This window comes from Coregonus lavaretus (genome assembly GCF_964263955.1).
Source record: "Coregonus lavaretus genome assembly, chromosome: 4".
Classification (NCBI taxonomy): Eukaryota; Metazoa; Chordata; class Actinopteri; order Salmoniformes; family Salmonidae; genus Coregonus; species Coregonus lavaretus.
Window position 1 is genome coordinate 7,051,134 of NC_139991.1, and position 20,729 is coordinate 7,071,862.

The window sequence follows — 20,729 nt, forward strand, 5'->3', positions numbered from 1 at the left end:
AATGAGTCCGGTCAACAATTTTGTTTGACTTTTTATTTATACTCTTGATCATCATTTTCTCCAACCCAAAGACATTAATACACATAAGTCTAGAATATCCCATGTAGTTTACAGCCGTTCATCTTTAATCATCAACATCATTATTCATATTTTCTGTCCATTCACACCCACCTTGAAGACAAGGGATTCAGTTCAAAATGTTAAACCTGTCTGGAAAAGTGAATTTCAAAAATGTTTTTTTTTTTCTCCCCTTCTCAAATCAGATATGTTGTTGTATAGTCGGGATAAATTTAGCGTTACGTATACAGATTCTCTTTCAAAAGTACAATGGACGCCTTATTTATGATTTCACAGGGAAAGGGATAACAGTGGCTAAAGTCAGATGCTCCTTCAAACCCCTTTACACACAGAGAATTCACCTGGCCAAATATAGAAGTAAAAAACAATTACATCTGAATGAGTGGTGTGCACTTTTAACCCCTTCCACCCTAAAAAATTAAATCGGAATTTCGTGCTTTAACTCAACATTTTCAAATGTACAACCTAACAAGGTGGTGTGGTGGATTTGTTGAAAACTGAACTTTTCTAGCATTTCAAAAAGAGGATTACGTAAAGAGTAGAAATGACACTATTTACATTGGTTCTCACATGCAGCTCAGAAGTTGGGAATTGAAATCATTGCAGCCAATGTCATGTCCTACCAGGTGAGTGTAGCAAGACATGCCAACACACTCAGAGATATTTACACACACGTATACTGGCTGATTAGACAAACAAAACGCTTCAAAAGCTGATCAGACCTCTGAGGGGTTCTTTCCTTTACAAATGTCCTTTTTAAGATGCAGTGTCCAAACCAATGGGATTTCACCTTCATATGCATTTCTCATTTAAAACTATATGGGGGCACTGTATCCTTAAAAGCGTTAACTGGTCAAACATGATTGACAGAGGGTCATGCCGGAATCGAACCGATAAAAACAAAACATTCAAGACAAGGTACAAGTATGAGATATCTTTCCCTTCCCTCTACAGCCTTCTATCTTGACCAGCTCCCCCTTGTGGAAATTAGCTCACAGCACAGCTAACATGCAGCTTCAGCTCAGTGTTATAGTTGTGTCATATCTCAAGGACAGGTCAAGCAGCACTGCATCAAGATTACAGGTCTTCTGAAAAAAATGTCGACACCAAAAGGCAATACACACAGCAGAGAGATCAGCCTCACACTTCAGTCCTGATTTTTGAATTGGATTTCAATAAATAGAAAGGATCATATTTCATCTTAGAGAGCCTGAACTTCAACTGCCCCGCTGGCCAGTTCCCTGTAACAGAACCAGGCCTATTCTCTGCTCTCTATGAGCCGTACAAACCAGTCCGTAAGACAGTCACCAGGAGCGATGAACAGACCCAGTAATAGAGTGGATGATGACAGGCAGCCAAGAGCACCTTGTATCTGTCAACCCCAAGAGAGGACAAGCCCTTACTACTTAATGAATCATATACCACACACAGATGAAACCTCTCATAGCCTGATAATACTCAGGATATTCACTCCCCACCTTACAATAAAAGGTATGTGCAACAGCATCACAAGGGTAAAAAAACGACCTCACTCAACACTTCAGAGAAACTCGGGGCCCATTCTCATGTCTCTGAAATCCAATACAATTAACGTGGGGAGGTGAGATGCCAGATGAATGGGGAGAGGATCTATAGGACCGGAGAAAAACAACACAGAGACCTGCCAATAGGAGACTTAAAAAGGGGGCCAACAATGAGAATCGCTCTCTTAGAAGGACCATGTGCAATGTAGGTAGGTCATCCGTCCATTAATTAGCTTGCATGTCTGACAGCATTAATTATATCCAATTACTTTTGCTGGGGAGAGAAAAAAACAAAGCACATTACAGGCCAAGGGAGGTGTTCCAGCGTCTTAGCAAGAGGCATACTCCTCTTAAGGAGCATTTGAAAACAGATTAGGCCTTTCTGAGGACCACGAATACAGACAAGGTGCCACCTCGGTCACCGTGCTCAGCTCACAGACCTCTCAGTCGTACAGTACATCACTCACAGACAACACCAGTTCTGCCCAACCAAACCTTAAGTCGACATCTATAAGAAACCAATAGCAGCCTACTCACCCACTAAATCAGCAAAAAGAAGAAAAAAAGATGATACATCCAATCTTGAAGAATATGAAGAGAATGCAGCTCATTTGCATCGTTTCAAGATGATTCTTTTTTTACATATATGTATACAATTATAGTCCCTAGCTAATCTGTAGAAGTCTTCAAATGGGTTTTTATTTCATTTGATCATCTTTTGTTTGTTTCGTTTTACAATTATATACAATGTACAGGCAGCCGATTATACATCTTTTGCGATGACTGATGAAATAGGGAAGTCTTTTCTTTAGACCATAATGTTGACTAAGATCTATTCAGACAATATACACTGTGAGTAATTGGAAGTCTTAGAAAATGGTTGGTATCTAAAAAAAGGGAAGAAAGATAGGACAATGGACGAATCATAAAAGCCCTCAATATGTACAGAAAAAGCAAATATAGCATTTAGTTAAAAAAAAAAGTTTACTAATAGAATGAAATAATTTTCTCCATATACACATATCATTGCTCAAAAATATTTCCAAAGCTTATTCCCAAAGCTAATAGCATCTCCGATTTGGTCACAACAGTTTGATAGTGTAGCATAGTGAATATCAGGAAGTATATTGAACATCTGAACACATACAGCATCATGGGGCAGCTAAGCTTGTTAGTAATGAGATGTCTTACAGGTGCCCACTTGATTGAAGATCATACATAAGACTGAATACAGCTATCCAGGTACTGTACTGTTGATAGTTAACAGGAAGAGATAACATTGAGGTATTCAGGTTAATGTTTCTGACAGCTTGGTCGGGAACCTGATCTGGAGAAGTATGACAGCCAAAGAATCACACCAACAGTCACCACACAGCAAGCTACACTGATATCCGACTACATAATTTCCACTCTAAATGCTAGAAACTCAGAGAGTGAGATGTCTCTAAAATAAAAGGTCACATTCTTCTTCGACTCCTTCCATCCAGCCTGTCTGTCTTGCCTGCTCTTTAGCCAGGATATAACCCACAATAAGCACTCCCTGACACACAAACCCTCCTCACACAGATCAGATGAGACCAGTTTAGGGACTTCATCTAGTTATGTCAAAAGGCACATCATTTTGATATCAGGCAATAATGTTTATGTCAAATCATTGCAAAAAACAAATCATACAACCACAAAAATAGTGCCAACAAAATGGCCAGCGCCCTCAAAGAAGAGGAGAGCCACAGAAAAAGACAAAAGAAAACGCATTCAGTGCATATAACTACATTCCAAATAGACTTAATGTACATGTACGTCCACGATGTCTCTAGGATGGCTATGTCCAGCCAGGTTAATTGTCTAAAAAAGGGACATACGTTTTGTTGTCCCAAAGCTGTGAATATTACATTTCAGGCTGTTTGTTCAGATGCATGGAAGATCGAATACTTCCAAAGTTCATATATTCAATGAATCTCTGTTTAAGGATTTGCCTATAACTAAGATGTGTCTCAGACCTGCAATGATATACAATATCCATATTGCTTCAATAACCTCAGCTTGATCTAAGCAATTAACAGTGGAATTTAACAAGATGGCTTGAATAAACTGTAAATAGTGCCCATCTAGGTGGGGGAAACGGTGTGATACATGGCAGTCAAACAAAGCAGAAACTTCCATCCTCTAGATTCCACCTCAGAAAATAAACATTTACAAGATAGCGCTGTACTATGGCTACCAAACTGCTGACCAAACTAATGAACATGGAACCATACTGTGTCTTTACCAGCCCATGACAAACAAATACACTCCATCCTTCGAAATATGCACTTTATCCATTTACAATATCTCAATCCTGCTGAGAGGCCTCTCCGGCCAACCAAGGTGAATGGGATTCAAACAACTCTCAAACTGACTTCAAAACGACTCAACATATCTCTTGCCTTTTAAAATCACTCATGAGATGGAGGGTCAAATGAAGTGCTCTGGGTCTTTAAAACCTTTTCTGCTGCCAAAGTTAATGGATGTAAAAGAGCAGGCCCGGTACAACTGGAAAAAGTCATAATGTGAATGTTTGTATAATCTCGGTTAACCCAGAACTAAAATCTCGCGTAATTTAGTGAGCTGCGTGATGTAGTTGTGGGTCCATACGTGTTAGAAATTGGGAGTTCCGGTTTGCGACGTCTCCACCCTTGCAAAAGGAAACTCTTATCCAAAGCCCCCCACCCACCACTTCCACTAATTTCCCCACGAGTGAAGCAGTCGAAGTTTAAGCACCACCTTCGGCCAATCCTGACACCTCCAAATAATCAGTGACGAAAACTGATCCTACGCATTCCATCCCGTCGCGACAGATTCTTCGGTTTACACGCAGAATCTGTCCACGAAAGATTAACCTTTGTACTGCAACCGAAGACCTTGCATTTGAAGCATAGAGCTGGAGATCTTTATAACAGAATGTGTTATAGTCACTTTGGAGACCAAACTAGATTCATTACTGAGAGCCACAGTACTCTAAGTTTCCAAACCCAATTGGGAAAGTGGTGACTGGACAGTGTGCAAATTTCATAGAGTTAAGTTGCATCTCATTCAAGCTTGAAAATCGGTTTAAAAAACCTACCCATGTTAAATAACTAAGATTAAACATGAAACAAAAGAAAAACAGATGGATTAAACAAGTGCTCATAGCCAACAGCTCTTTTCTACGACGGCGGCAGCTTAGAGGGTAGGGGCGTACCACAGCGAGTGCAATGTGGGCGTACGTGCATTGAGGGGGTGAGGAGATGGAAATAGTGGCAACTGCAAAGCAGACAGATTGAGGTGAAACCAATCAAGGAAAAGAAGGGTTAGTAAATGGATATGTTTTCACATATTTCTGGTGATGTCTATCGTCATTGCCGTCGTTGTTGCCGTTGTCGTCATCATGGTCTTCATACCATCTTTTTGTGTGTGTTAGAAATTCCGCTGCTTCCCATGCAACCCCAGGGCAGCAGTCTGCAGTGATGTCACAGGGGGATCAGTCAGGGTAAGGGAGGGGAGAGGAGAGTCTTTCCCATAGTTCCCTTGGCGGTGTCTTTAAGAGCGAGGGGGCACGGTCATCATTGCCAGGACTGAGGAGGGAAGTTGTTGACCTCGGCCAGGTCTTGGACAGGTGAGCCGTTGTGGGTGTACGTCAGCTTGACCCTCATGCGCAGTTGTTGCTGTAAATCATGAGAAAGACATGTTTATTAAAGCAATATGAACTACTCAATGTCTAGTTGAGCTGATCCAGAGATAAAACAACTTTAATGGTCTGTCATACGTCTTCAATGACACCTCCTGCTATTAGAAGCTTGTTTACACAGGGAGCAAGTTAACTCTATAGGACCCCTCTGCACTAAATATCTCTGATTGCACCAATAAGAATGTGAGGACAAGGAGGAAGATGAGGACAAACAGGAACATATCTTACCTTCTGTGGGTTGAGAACTCTGATGACCTGTGTGACGCTTCCCTGGTTGAGCGCTGGGACAATATTACTGCTAGGGGACAAGAGCTGCAGCTGGAATGTCTGAAGGAGAGGGACACAGAGAGCATCAAATACTGCTCCTGCCTAGTCTGCTTCGTAGGACACCTGCACCTGCATATTCGCAACCTTCAGTAAACTGTACATCGCTACAGAGGTCAATCATAGAACCACACATATTTTTCTTAATATTACATAGTTATACAAATGTGACTGTCCAGTCATGGCTCACCTTTGGTACTGCAGCCTGGAAAACAAACTCTGTCATGTCAGCCTCTGTGGTGTTGGTGGCGTGGATAGTGATGACTGCTATGTTCGGGTTCGGGTTGGCCCTCTCAAAGGTGAACTCTATTTTCAGGCCATTCTTGCTATACGCTGTCATGGGGGGAATAGCTAAAGACAAGAACACATAGGTCAATACAATTCAGAGTGAAAAAGTAGTACCAAACATCATAACCCCCCCCCCCAAAACATTGTAGCAACTTCTATAAGGTCGCATTGTTTTAAAAGGGATACATAGAGTACTCTGGAGTAGTGACAGCTTTCTAAACAACATGGTGGGAGAGTGGTTGGATTTGGATCAAATGAAAAATTTGAAAGCTTCACTGATGAGCGCTAGCTCTCACCTGCTGAAATATCATTAAACAGGGGCTGTGAGGAGATGCCATCCAGGAGGAAGGGGGGCTGGGAGATGGGCACAGAGGGGGCAGGAGCTGGACCACCTAGGGAGGAGGACAACAACACAGGGGGTTCCAAAAGGGTACAGGGAACCACACACAGACATAACAGTGATACCACTGGTGATAGCTCACAAGACAAGTTGATTCCTGACCAAGTCAAGCAGGATGTGGAGTGACTCATGTGGTTTCTATATGAAGGAAGGTGCAGGGAGGGTGACAGGAAGAATAGGTGGTGGAGAGACACTGCTATGAAAGAGAAAAAGAAACCAATCAAGTTGCCCTGACCAAGGACCCTGGTTGGTCCACCTGTGCTTTGGGCTGGAGGGAAAGAGGAGAGACAGAAAGAAAAGGAATGAGAGAGACAGAGAGACTGTGGTCCTACCAGACAGTGAGAGGTCCCCCAGCAGGTCGAGCAGCTCTCCTCCAGCCGAGGCAGGCTTGGTGGGCAGGGTGGTCTGGATCCCAGTCACCACATCATTACCTCCCAGCAGGTCTAACAAGTCATTAGCCTGCAACAGAAGAGAAACCAAATCAGAAATCACATGTAGATTAAACCTGGAATGTAGGAAGGATTTGGACAAAACAACGGTGCCCTGAATAACATCTGATTTACGGTTTATTTTAAAACATGAAAGATTGTAAAATATTTTTTTACTCAAGTCAGAAGTCTACAAAGGAAAATGTAGACAACTTCATATTAATCTGTAGATTGATATGCCCAGCAGTTTTTAATTTTCTTACCAGCAGGGGTCCTTGTTTGATCAGTGTGTAAAAGCATTAGCAGACTCACTGATTTGTGGACTTTCACCACATGAATAGCAATCAAAACTTAAAGAATGTTTGCGTGTGAGTGTGCGTGCATTCGTGCGTTTTAAAGAGCTTAAGGGCTCAATTCAATTCGTATCGATGATATACATTTAAAGACAATGTTCCCGCATCAGCAAAGACTGCATTCACGGTAAAAGCTGCTGCATATGTCAGCTCAATCGGAAATTACCTTTACATTACAAGTGAGTATAACGCTGAACTTCGGCGATATGGATTGAAATCAGTCCCCAAATGTTGATCCATTAATTCAGCTCCACATTTTCTGTGAAAGAAAACCTCCCAGCAGTGGTAAGTACAGATATGTCATGTGACCTGGCCCTCACCTGGTTTGCTGGCTGGGTGACTAGGGGCGGGTGTTTTGTGTCAGGCACCGAGGGCTCTGTCTCCCCATTGGTCTGAACAATCTCTGTAGGGCCATTGGAGGCGGTTTTCTCCATGATGGGCATTCGCTCTAGTAAGGCAGGCCTTCAGAGAGGAAGAGAATGAGATGGGAGGAGAAGGAAAAAGGTCAATTTCCTTGACTTAATGGTAACTAAACAAGGGAAGCGCCAATCATTTCTACAGAAAAGTGCTTGTAATGAATGGGAATACATTTTGGTGTATAATCACCTCATGTGATCATATTTCTTGAAAAGTGCATTGTACTCCACAGCTCTCTGTTGCAGCTCCACGTCGATGCTGCTGCCGTATATTGACACCACCTTCTTGATTCGGCTGGAGATTTAAAGACAAAAATGTTCACCTTGAGTGTGCATCCTGCCATTCATTTCAAAGCTAAGGGATATCATCATAACCTGTTGGATATTCTCTCTGCTCAACACTGTTGGACTCACTTGACACTGCTGAAGCGAGTAGACAGCTTCATGATGGCAGTGAGGGAGTAACCCCGGGTTACAGGGGTGGACAAGTTAGACACAAGAAGACCTTCTAAAACATCCAGGACTTCATCCTCTGTCACCTGTTGCAAAGGAAGGGGGAGAAAATATATCCATTTCAACTTCTGGGGGTCGGCAGTACACGTAGACATGTTGTGTGTAACGTTGTAGATGAAATAGTTGAGGTGATTGAGTGCTTCAGGAGTCTACCTGGATGGGCTCCTCCTCCTCACACTGTCCAGATACCAGCAGGTCTCCATACTCCCCTATACACCAGGATGACACCTGGACCAGAGGTTGCTATGGGAGACAAACGCTTATACTTCAGATAGATCAGATTCACTGTAACCAATCCTCCTCAGAGAGGAAGGGAAACATCCGCACACTGTTTGCTACTTCCAAATGTGATCTTTAGTGATCCAATAACGTTTCAATCAACATATTCATTGTCAGGTTCCTCTTTTTTTGTCTAGTTACTGGGCTACGTTTCAATGTGTGTTTTCCCCTTATCATACAAGGCGTGTGTATGACGTGTGTGACCAGAGATGTCTCGGACCTGTGAGATATCATCCAGTAGGGCTTTGTAGAGTCTCTGCACCGTGTAGGCATGCATCTCCACACTGTTGGTGATGAGCTGGATGAGGTTGGGGACAGAGTCGTCTCGGACATAGCTCCCCGCCTAGACACAAAAAGGTGTTGTTAAAAGAAACCCGTCTCAAAATGGACAATGAGGCAGATGATCATTTTGTATAGGGTCAGCAACAAAAACACTTTCAAGACTAGACACTAAAAAGTGTCTAAGATGGTAAAAAGAGGCTGTTGTCAGATATGATGAGATCATCATTTGTAGTTTTCAGTCGATGGATCACTCAAGGATTCGTCACTCAACAGTCAAGCATTATTTTAAAAAATGTTTTACCATAATCTGTGCTGAGTCAACCAAAAGAAAAGTATTTGATGAAATTGTACATACCGTTGTCAAGACTCGCATGATGGTGTCAATGTGCCATCTTTTTGAAGGCGCATACCTGTGACACAGAACACGCATCAGTCACCTCTGCATTACACAGAGCAGAGAATCACATAACCATGAACTCAAAAAGGTTGGACTGAGGTTTATGCTGTCAGAAAATATATGGTATCAACAATGTCATGCTCTGACGATGGATCACTCATTTTATCATCATACAGCATTTTAATAAGTAAGCCATACACAGTAACCAAAGGTAGCCGAAACAATAGTTAATCATTTGAGGTGCTTGAGGCGTTCAGTCAGGATCTGTGTCAGCAGCCCACATGCAGAAACTACTGCTGCCATGGCCTCTCTTACCATCACTACTAATCCTTCTCCTCTTACCTCTCGAACCACTACTACAACTGCTGAGCAACGGCCAATACAAACAAAATGAGGTGGTAAAGACCTACAAGCCACGAGATAATGTTGAGAACGGTTTCACATGGTGCAACTGCTTAATGTTGCTATGGAACTAGCAAGAGCCTTCTGATTGGCAAAGCCTGATCTCTACGGATCTTCCAGCTCTAACTGGACCACACCCCAGAGCCTTACTTCTCTGCAGCCAGGAAGACTCCAGACGCACAGTCCGCTTTGAATTCTGGGTCACAGGAGTCCAGGAAGTAGAGCAGCTCCTTCATCATGCCTCGGATGTTGTTCCCATTCACCAGGGCGAAGCTCAGCTCCATCGCACGCCTACCGAGGAGAATGGGAGGACGATAAGACAAGGAAATCTCTACATCTTCTGACCCTTATTTTGTGCAGAAATGTATGTACAGTGACCAGCAGTGTGTTTTACTAGTGTGTTATGTACTAAATGTCTATACTGTACGTCACTCATGTTCTCCTCATTTAGGTGTAGGTCTCACCTCTTGATGGACACATCCAGGTCTTTTAGACAGTCCACAATGGTGCTCCGATGCCTCTGAACTGCATTGTGGTCCGTCTGTACCGTCTTCAGTAGGGACGTCAGTGCCACATATCTTGAGAGTGGACAAAAAGACACCATAAAGTCACATTAAGTGTTATATTACCTGGGACTTTGATGACCTGTTCAGATCATTCAATGAATTAGTTGCCCAAGTGTTTTACTTACCTAATATTTTTGTCATTGTTGAGAAGGAAGCGTCCCAGTATGTTGATGGCCAACACCCTCAATCCACTTTCTGATTTGATGTCCATTATGGTCAGTACTGTCTCGTAGAGGATTGCATTGCCTACATTTTTACTGGTCTCGGTGTTGGTTGCCACCTACAAGGGTGAAGAAACCATTAGTCTGATTGTAAAACAATATCTAGGGCAGTAAGCCTTGAGTCCTATTGATTAACCTATATTTTCACCTGTGCAAGAATGTCATTCATTGCTTCACTTGAGTCATCATCACTCCTGCCCAGAATTCGCAATAGTCTCAATATCCGCACCTGCAATGAAGACAAGGGTCATCACTGACTGGCCTAGCCAAGTTTATGTTACAGAGGAGTAAGATCAAATGATTGGCACGAAACACAAGGTCAAAGGTCTCACCTGCAAGAAGGGGTCACTGATGCCAGACACGTCGTGCTCAGGAGAGTATCCAGACATGATCAGGTTCTTCAGGATTCTCACCAGCTGTGGAACCAACTACAAAAGACCAACAAACAGGAGAGGGGGGGTGCCATCAAGGGTCAAGGTCTTTATTTCTGAGGAATCGGTGTACTACCTTGTTACTGAAATAACTTGACAAAGTATTTTGTAGAATGTGCAGTTATTCTTTATATTCTCTTGATTTAATCATGGTAGTCAAGACAACATTGATTGTATGAAAACATTCGGTTAGGATGTTCGGTTTTGAAAAGCTAATCGAACTGTGATGTCACATTCAATCACATCTGGATGAAATAGTAACCTAATTATAATTCTTACCAGGAATGCTAGGCAAGAGTATTCATAGACAATTTGCAACAATGCGAATATATTTTTCTTAAATATATATTTGAATGCATACAGTCACATATCCCCCCTTTTAACAGACATAAAACCATCGGTGTATAGTGAGAACACTGGAGGTGATCAATTGAAAACAGACCCATCATGTTGTTTTCAACATACAGTGATCAAATGAGTTATACATTAGGTTAATGATGACACATTAACAATAGTGAGAGATGTCTAAGAAACATTTTAAAAAATCCTGTCATGATATCAAAAGAGAACACCAACATATGACCGCTGTAAAAGTCAAAGAAATTAAAAACACAAAAAAAAAACTTTACGGAACACAGATTTGATTACATCTACAGTGACCGTGTGAAGTGATTACTAGTTACAGCATGCACCAGCTATGAAACCAGAATGTATTCTTACCTTCTCATTCTAACACAATGCAGGAATTGTAACGAAGACAAATGACAGAAAAAATATGAGGTAGATGTTAGGGAAAAGATTCACTTTTAGAGAGAGCTCAAAGTAATGTTTTGATCATGAACATGAGGTGTGGGAGGCTGGCTGGAGGTTGTTTATGGCTAAGGGAAAGAGGTACAAAACCACTAGAGATACAGCAAGGAAAGAAGCGAGGCAAGGAGATACGACTGAGACATAGGCCTACTTTGAATGTGGAGATACGACTGAGACATAGGCCTACTTTGAATGTGGAGATACGACTGAGACATAGGCCTACTTTGAATGTGGAGTAAACCTTATGGGAAAATTCAATCCAAGGTTTCAAAAGGCAAAATATGTTTGAAGTATACTTAAAACAGTCATAGTGAAAGGAAAATGAATACGCAGAGAGAATGAAATGTAGAGTGAGTTTAAGACAAATGCTTAATTAACTCCCTAAAGATTTGCTGATGTGTTACGCTGTTACCCAAAAACTCTTGATAGTAGTAATTTCAGCTAATTAGATCGTGGCTATCCATACCTTTCTGAAGTGTAAGAGCATGTCAGGACTTCTTTCACACATTTCAGTGAGGAGGACAACAGAAGTGTGGAGAACACCTTAAGGAGACAAAGAGAAACCAGTTGTTTGAAAAAAGGTCTACAAACAGCATCCCTGGTGAACAGTAGTAGTTCACAAAATGTGCACACATTTCCTTGCCAATTCCCTGGGAGTCAATGTTTTAGCAATGTCACAGCATTGTTACTAAAATAAGGAACATAGTCTATGGGGGAAGCTCTGTTTGCTGGCTCCGTTGTGGTGGTTTATAATCTGGAATCTCACTCTTAGTAAGTGTCAGTTTAACGTCATTAAGCCCCATTTTAGCACTACAAAGACGACTACAGGTTTATATCTAGCATCAACTTACCCTCCCCAAATCCTTACCTTGACCATTGAGGGGAAAAACACAAAACTGACCTTAGTGTCTAGGGCAAACTTCATCTATCAAACTCGTTTAGAAATATATTCGAAGTGATAACGTTGGTTCTGACAAGCGTGCCGCTTTATAAAGCTGTCAGAACATCAGCCATTGTACTATGACACCCCTGCCTGCTGTGAAGGACGCAGCAGTCCCACAGCTCATCAGGACACAGTCATTAATCCAGCTCTTTTCACTGAAGGACATTTCAACTGTGTAAAGGGCACCAGACCAATTTTCCCTTTGAAGGACACAGCATCCCTATTTTATCTGTGAGTGACCAAACCCAATGCACAGTTGCCCCCAGCCCCTGTTGTCTCACCGTGGTTCTTCTCGCTCAGCAGGTTTTTTGTGGCTGGGAGGAACATCTCCATCAGCTCTGGGACCTTCCTGATGACGTGGACTGCACACAACGCTGCCTGGGGACAAAATTGTAATGTTTTCCAAAGTGCTCTACTGTGACATGCTAACACAGACCTGCCAACCTTGAATAATTGTTATGAGTACGACTTCAGCGCGGCGGCGGCACCCCCAGCCCCCCACGACGGCGCGCGCAACACCCACACTGCTCAAATCATAGGCAAAATGCACCTTTTTTTTGCCTAATAATGATGTTGGCAGAAGACTGTCTCAGTAGGAATGGTAGGCTATAGACTTATGGGTACTTGGTAATTGGCTGCTCTTCAGTAGCTAACTAGAAATATGTAGACATATATGTAGCTCATGTTTAATGAGCTGAAATAAAATATCCCCCAAACATTTTTACATCCCTGTTAGTGAGCATTTCTTCTTTGCCGAGATAATCCATCCACCTGACAGGTGTGGCATATCAAGAAGCTGATTAAACAGCATGATCATTACACAGGTGCACCTTGTGCTGGGGACAATAAGGCCACTAAAATGTGCAGTTGTGTCACACAACACAATGCCACAGATGTCTCATGTTTGAGAGAGCGTGCAATTGGCATGCTGACTGCAGGAATGTCCACCAGAGCTGTTGCCAGAGAATGTCATGTTTATTTCTGTACCATAAGCCACCTATGTAGTTTTAGAGAATTTGGCAGTACGTTCAACCGGCCTCACAACCGCAGGCCACGTGTAACCACGCCAGCCCAGGACCTCCGCATCCGGCTTCTTCACCTGCGGGATCGTCTGAGACCAGCCACCCGGACAGCTGATGAAACGGAGGAGTATTTCTGTCTGTAATAAAGCCCTTTTGTGGGTAAAAACGTATTCTGATTGGCTGGGCCTGGCTCCCCAGTGGGTGGACCTATGCCGTCCCAGGCCCACCCATGGCTGTGCCCCTGCCCAGTCATGTGAAATCCATAGATTAGGGCCTAATGAATGTATTTAAATTGACTGATTTCCTTATATGAACTGTAACTCTGTAAAATCATTGAAATTGTTGCATTTATATTTTTTGTTTAGTATGCATGTATGTATGTATGTATGTATGTATGTATGTATGTATGTATGTATGTATGTATGTATTTACATTTTAGTCAAATATCCAGAAAATCACATTGTATGATTTTTAAGTAATTTATTTGCATTTTATTGCATGACATAAGTATTTGATACATCAGAAAAGCAGAACTTAATATTTGGTACAGAAACCTTTGTTTGCAATTACAGAGATCATACGTTTCCTGTAGGTCCATACAGACCATCTCCAGATCCTTCAGGTTTCGGGGTTGTCGCTGGACAATACGGACTGTCAGCTCCTTCCAAAGATTTTCTATTGGGTTCAGGTCTGGAGACTGGCTAGGCCACTCCAGGACCTTGAGATGCTTCTTACGGAGCCACTCCTTAGTTGCCCTGGCTGTGTGTTGGAAGACCCAGCCACGACCCATCTTCAATGCTCTTACTGAGGGAAGGAGGTTGTTGGCCAAGATCTCGCGATACATGGCCCCATCTATCCTCCCCTCAATACGGTGCAGTCGTCCTGTCCCCTTTGCAGAAAAGCATCCCCAAAGAATGATGTTTCCACCTCCATGCTTCACGGTTGGGATGGTGTTCTTGGGGTTGTACTCATCCTTCTTCTTCCTCCAAACACGGCGAGTGGAGTTTAGACCAAAAAGCTCTATTTTTGTCTCATCAGACCACATGACCTTCTCCCATTCCTCCTCTGGATCATCCACATGGTCATTGGCAAACTTCAGACGGGCCTGGACATGCGCTGGCTTGAGCAGGGGGACCTTGCGTGCGCTGCAGGATTTTAATCCATGACGGCGTAGTGTGTTACTAATGGTTTTCTTTGAGACTGTGGTCCCAGCTCTCTTCAGGTCATTGACCAGGTCCTGCCGTGTAGTTCTGGGCTGATCCCTCACCTTCCTCATGATCATTGATGCCCCACGAGGTGAGATCTTGCATGGAGCCCCAGACCGAGGGTGATTGACCGTCATCTTGAACTTCTTCCATTTTCTAATAATTGCGCCAACAGTTGTTGCCTTCTCACCAAGCTGCTTGCCTATTGTCCTGTAGCCCATCCCAGCCTTGTGCAGGTCTACAATTTTATCCCTGATGTCCTTACACAGCTCTCTGGTCTTGGCCATTGTGGAGAGGTTGGAGTCTGTTTGATTGAGTGTGTGGACAGGTGTCTTTTATACAGGTAACGAGTTCAAACAGGTGCAGTTAATACAGGTAATGAGTGGAAAACAGGAGGGCTTCTTAAAGAAAAACTAACAGGTCTGTGAGAGCCAGAATTCTTACTGGTTGGTAGGTGTTCAAATACTTATGTCATGCAATAAAATGCAAATTAATTACTTAAAAATCATACAATGTGATTTTCTGGATTTTTGTTTTAGATTCCGTCTCTCACAGTTGAAGTGTACCTATGATAAAAAATTACAGACCTCTACATTGTTCTCCCCACTGTATATATATATCAAACAATGTAGCCAACACAGAAGTCTCCTAAATGAAATTGAGGTGCTCTCAGTGACAATTTCAAATTTTTCTACATTTGTCGTAATGACGAAGGAACTAACTACGAAATGTAGTGGTTATGTGCTTGACTAACACATACAATTTGGAAAATGTATCCGGCAAACAGTTCGTTCTCCATTTTCCCTACACTTTGTCCTCACACATCAGCGGTATCAACGGACAAGGTGGAGAGCTGCCATTCAGCTCGAGGCAGAAAAATAATAGACTACTACGACTATGGGGGGCAGGCTGGAGAGTTAGAGATGTTTTCTCCTCGCCCAAGTCCTGATTGGATCAGCTCCAACTTCAGACGGTTGTACCAATAGAAGCGTATTTTAGGGTAGTTTTTCGTACCAGCGTACTTTGACCTCAAATTGTGTGCATGGTACGCAAAATGAGTGCACGTTGGCAGGTCTGCTAATGCACTTCAAACTGATCACCTGACCAACACTTCTTTGTAAATAGTGTAACTGTAAGTCGCTCTGGATAAGAGCGTCTGCTAAATGACTAAAATGTAAATGTAAATGTAGTGAATGTGGGCTAGGTGAGAATGAGAGGTAGGTACCTTTTTCCTCAGGTAGGAGTTGGATGTTTTGAGCAGCTTCTCCACCTCTCCAGCCAGGTCTCGACACATCTCTGAGGAGCCCATGCAGCCCAGGGTGCACAAGGCCAGGCCCTGGACATACTGTGTGCTGTGATTCAGATCACTGAGGAAGGAGAGGGGGAAGAATGAGTGGATAGCAGATAATAATAACTTTATTTGTATAGCGTATAAAGTAATAAAGTGCTTCACATCATAAAATAATAAAAGTACTAACAAAGAAATAAAGATAGGAGGAAGGAGAATGAAAAAAAGATAGCTAATTAAAATCATAAATTGAAATCATACATTAAAAGCATCTTTAGAAACGTGTGTCTTCAGCAGGGATTTAAAAACAGGCACTGAATCTGCAAGCCAAAATCTAAGTGCCCTAATTGCAAATGCCCGGTCTCCTTTTGTTTTCAACCTAGACTTTGGAATGGTCAACAGTGCCCTGCCAGAGGATCTCAGGCTGAGTCCCAGCTCGTAGGGAGATAATAGATCAGAGATACAGTGGGGGAAAAAAGTATTTAGTCAGCCACCAATTGTGCAAGTTCTCCCACTTAAAAAGATGAGAGAGGCCTGTAATTTTCATCATAGGTACACGTCAACTATGACAGACAAAATGAGAAAAAAAAATCCAGAAAATCACATTGTAGGATTTTTAATGAATTTATTTGCAAATTATGGTGGAAAATCAGTATTTGGTCAATAACAAAAGTTTCTCAATACTTTGTTATATACCCTTTGTTGGCAATGACACAGGTCAAACGTTTCCTGTAAGTCTTCACAAGGTTTTCACACACAGTTGCTGGTATTTTGGCCCATTCCTCCATGCAGATCTCCTCTAGAGCAGTGATGTTTTGGGGCTGTCGCTGGGCAACACAGACTTTCAACTCCCTCCAAAGATTTTCTATGGGGTTGAGATCTGGAGACTGGCTAGGCCACTCCAGGACCTTGAAATGCTTCTTACGAAGCCACTCCTTCATTGCCCGGGCGGTGTGTTTGGGATCATTGTCATGCTGAAAGACCCAGCCACGTTTCATCTTCAATGCCCTTGCTGATGGAAGGAGGTTTTCACTCAAAATCTCACGATACAGGGCCCCATTCATTCTTTCCTTTACACGGATCAGTCGTCCTGGTCCCTTTGAAGAAAAACAGCCCCAAAGCATGAGGTTTCCACCCCCATGCTTCACAGTAGGTATGGTGTTCTTTGGATGCAACTCAGCATTATTTGTCATTTTTTACCAAAAAGTTCTATTTTGGTTTCATCTGACCATATGACATTCTCCCAATCCTCTTCTGGATCATCCAAATGCACTCTAGCAAACTTCAGACGGGCCTGGACATGTACTGGCTTAAGCAGGGGGACACGTCTGGCACTGCAGGATTTGAGTCCCTGGCGGCGTAGTGTGTTACTGATGGTAGGCTTTGTTACTTTGGTCCCAGCTCTCTGCAGGTCATTCACTAGGTCCCCCCGTGTGGTTCTGGGATTTTTGCTCACCGTTCTTGTGATCATTTTGACCCCACGGGGTGAGATCTTGCGTGGAGCCCCAGATTGAGGGAGATTATCAGTGGTCTTGTATGTCTTCCATTTCCTAATAATTGCTCCCACAGTTGATTTCTTCAAACCAAGCTGCTTACCTATTGCAGATTCAGTCTTCCCAGCCTGGTGCAGGTCTACAATTTTGTTTCTGGTGTCCTTTGACAGCTCTTTGGTCTTGGCCATAGTGGAGTTTGGAGTGTGACTGTTTGAGGTTGTGGACAGGTGTCTTTTATACTGATAACAAGTTCAAACAGGTGCCATTAATACTGGTAACGAGTGGAGGACAGAGGAGCCTCTTAAAGAAGAAGTTACAGGTCTGTGAGAGCCAGAAATCTTGCTTGTTTGTAGGTGACCAAATACTTATTTTCCACCATAATTTGCAAATAAATTCATAAAAAATCCTACAATGTGATTTTCTGGATGATGATGAAAATTACAGGCCTCTCTCATCTTTTTAAGTGGGAGAACTTGCACAATTGGTGGCTGACTAAATACTTTTTCCCCCCACTGTATAGGATGGAGTCCCAGCTTGTAGGGAGATAATAGATCAGAGATATAGGATGGAGCTGAGATGTAGAAGAGAAAGAGGGAAGACTGAGGGAAAAAAGTATAAGACAGACAGGAAGAGGAGGGTAAAAGGGACGACGAAGGATAGAGCAGAGGAGACAGGAAAGAAGAAAAATGTGCACTAGAGGAAGAGATTGAGAAAAAGACGCAACAGCTGGTCCGGCAGGTTATGGGGCTGTTTCCGTATCAAACATCATCAGCACACGCTGCTGGCGAGAGGACCACTCATGACTAACATTTCAGGCATTAACAGAATACTGGCGTTGGTGAACATCACCACCTCCTGCTCCTACAGCACAGCTCTTATCTCTACTCCCACACTACAAATAAGCAGCTGTTCCTGTCAGGATAGTGTATGTTTGAGCCAATGCGGTTTTGGCCTGTCTTACTTCTTGATGCAGTTTGTCATTAGTAGATGGACGTCCTGCCTCTCGTCCAACAGTAGCATGGCTCCCAAGTACCCTATCCGCTTGTCAGTGAACTTCTGGGATGCAATCAACTTCAGGCACTCCAGCTGGAAAACAAAACTCATTCGTTCACAAAACTGCTCTCTTTAGCGAGACACACATTCACTGCCAGGAACAACAAGACACTCACAGATGTTGGTTAATAAATTAAGAACATAGTCTTATTTTTAAACTTACCTGCCCAAAGTGTGCTGGGTAGCCCAGCATGTGCATATAGAGTAGCTTAGCCACATTTCTACAGCGGTAAGTGTTGTCTTCCTCTCTGAAGGATGAGCGTATGGCAGCACACTCTTTCTGGATCATCTCGCGCTCCTCTGCCTGGGTCCGAGCCGTCCGGATGGTCCGGATCAGCTCCCGCAGTCTGATCGGCGCTGGCATCCTCTGGAAAACACGGAGAAACTAAACATGTTGGCACAGGTGGCCTTGGTGAGGGGAAGGCACTGGCTGGGCGAGAGCCAACTGCTGCACTTTTTTTTAACAAGGGCCATACTGCAAAGTGTTATTCTAATCTGACAACCAGTAGGTGAAAGTAGGCCTATGTCATTATGAAAGTGTGAAGAAATTACATGAGTAACTTTTTTGTTTCTCCAACATTTGTATTGCTTACGGCGTTACTACAGAAGTAAAATGTAAATAGAGGGAAAATGCATTAACACGAATGAAAGAAAAATGCCTGGGGTGATGGTGGGTCCACAGAGTGTCTGTCTGTCTGTATGCATTTCTGAATTAAATTGCACGTAGCTGGGGGGCTAGTAAATCACCTGACCACTACTTTTGTCTAGCTCAATGTAGTTATTACAAGAGTTGATTAGGAGGCCATGGGCGCTCATTCATTCTAGAAGATAAATGCATACTCTTGCAATGGTCTTTTTGGTAGCCTATTAGATGACAAATATTTGAATAGCAAATTAGCATTGTTCGGTGAGTACAGCCTTAAATTTGACAAGTAAAAGGAGAATGGTAGGTGAAATTAAAATCCTTGCTCAGAAGCTTCAGAAGAGAGCACTAAGGTTTCAAACCAGTGGAGGGTGATTAAATATTGAAGGCTCACATGCATGGAGGTGAGATGACCTTCTCCAGTATTTACATGCAGCCAGACAAAATAGAGGAATAATAGGAGCACAGTGCGCCATTTCTAAAACATCAGCCAAGTACACACCTGGCAAACACAAGAGAACTCACAGTACCGTGCCTCTGATGTTACTAATGTACTCCCATTCTAACAAGAACGCTGCTCCATGAGAGGTTGCAATCAGAATTGAATGATTAGACAGAAGCATATATTCCCTCACCCCATTAATGTGTCTGACTCATTAGAGAGGGATTTGATTTGTTTTTAAAATGGGTAGGCTGCAAGATGATAATTACAAATACACTGTACTACTTCCTATTTGATAAGTAGACTTCCTGTGTGGTATAACATTCACCATCAATCGCAAAACCTAGGTTTCAGAGGCCTGCAGGGTACAGCAGGTTGCTTGTCCTTTGCTTTGACCACCTAGTCTGTATCTGCACACTACCACAGTCAAGTGGCCTCTGGTCAAGAAGAAGAAGCCTGCATATTGGATCTGTACACTAGTTGACTGAATCGGTCTCATGCCCATTTCAGAGGAACAAATATACAACAGGTAAATGAGACCTTGATGGTTTAAACCAAAGAGTACAGTATAAAGATAGGTTAAAACTGCTTCTCCAATAGAAATCCCCAAATCACACTTGTAGGTGATGTCATGGAAACTTTTGCTAGCTAAGCTCATGCGCAGAAGCACGTCATCGGGTCGAACGGTCGTCTTGCACCGAACTGCGCATGTGCAGGCCGTCAACTCAAAGGCACTCTTTCGATATAAAGTAGTTTTTGACTAAAATGAAAACGTGTCACTGTCACAAGGTTGGAGTAATAATGTGTTCAACTACTTAATACATTTGCTAGATTCTAGGTTGCCTTTAGACTTTTAACAACTAAGGAAGAATTTCACTTCTCTCATTGAATTCTCAAACCCCGGCCTGGTCTGTTTGGTCCTTTTCGCAAGCGTTCCCAAAGTCTCGCGATGTTGCGCCTCTGGGTTTAGAAACTCTGTGTTTAAACCTGCAGGAATTCTGTGGGTAAATGGTGCATGAGCACTGAGCTCCATCACAATCCTTCTGAACTGTCTGCTAGTGAGGATGAGCCCAGTGGTGGTGTGAGAGCAATCCGGAAACACATAGGAAGGATTGCTCTCTTGGCAGTTAAGAGATACAGTGAGACAAAATGGATCAATAGGCTTTTAGCCTTAAAGATTTCAGTAAATAGAAAGAAGTTATACAAACTGGCACAATGAGAGC

At 42.8% G+C, this 20,729-nt stretch overlaps 1 protein-coding gene across 1 annotated transcript in view; it reads right to left on the minus strand.

The window, feature by feature from the left end:
• Positions 1-13: 13 nt before the first annotated feature.
• The window catches only part of LOC311127270 (AP-1 complex subunit gamma-1), a 28,153-nt gene continuing 7,437 nt past the window's right edge, over positions 14-20,729 (minus strand). The window contains exons 2-22 of the mRNA XM_084159074.1: positions 18,585-18,788; positions 18,330-18,454; positions 15,813-15,954; positions 12,642-12,738; positions 11,884-11,960; positions 10,509-10,604; positions 10,325-10,405; positions 10,081-10,235; positions 9,854-9,967; positions 9,540-9,680; positions 8,946-9,000; positions 8,529-8,651; positions 8,183-8,272; positions 7,931-8,055; positions 7,707-7,811; positions 7,421-7,562; positions 6,652-6,778; positions 6,216-6,311; positions 5,822-5,982; positions 5,536-5,634; positions 14-5,284 (exon numbers count right to left, since the gene is read on the minus strand). Coding sequence (XP_084015200.1) covers positions 5,183-5,284; positions 5,536-5,634; positions 5,822-5,982; positions 6,216-6,311; positions 6,652-6,778; positions 7,421-7,562; positions 7,707-7,811; positions 7,931-8,055; positions 8,183-8,272; positions 8,529-8,651; positions 8,946-9,000; positions 9,540-9,680; positions 9,854-9,967; positions 10,081-10,235; positions 10,325-10,405; positions 10,509-10,604; positions 11,884-11,960; positions 12,642-12,738; positions 15,813-15,954; positions 18,330-18,454; positions 18,585-18,785 — 2,454 coding nt within the window. The 5' untranslated portion in view covers positions 18,786-18,788 and the 3' untranslated portion in view covers positions 14-5,182. The remainder of the gene's footprint in view (positions 5,285-5,535; positions 5,635-5,821; positions 5,983-6,215; positions 6,312-6,651; positions 6,779-7,420; positions 7,563-7,706; positions 7,812-7,930; positions 8,056-8,182; positions 8,273-8,528; positions 8,652-8,945; positions 9,001-9,539; positions 9,681-9,853; positions 9,968-10,080; positions 10,236-10,324; positions 10,406-10,508; positions 10,605-11,883; positions 11,961-12,641; positions 12,739-15,812; positions 15,955-18,329; positions 18,455-18,584; positions 18,789-20,729) is intronic.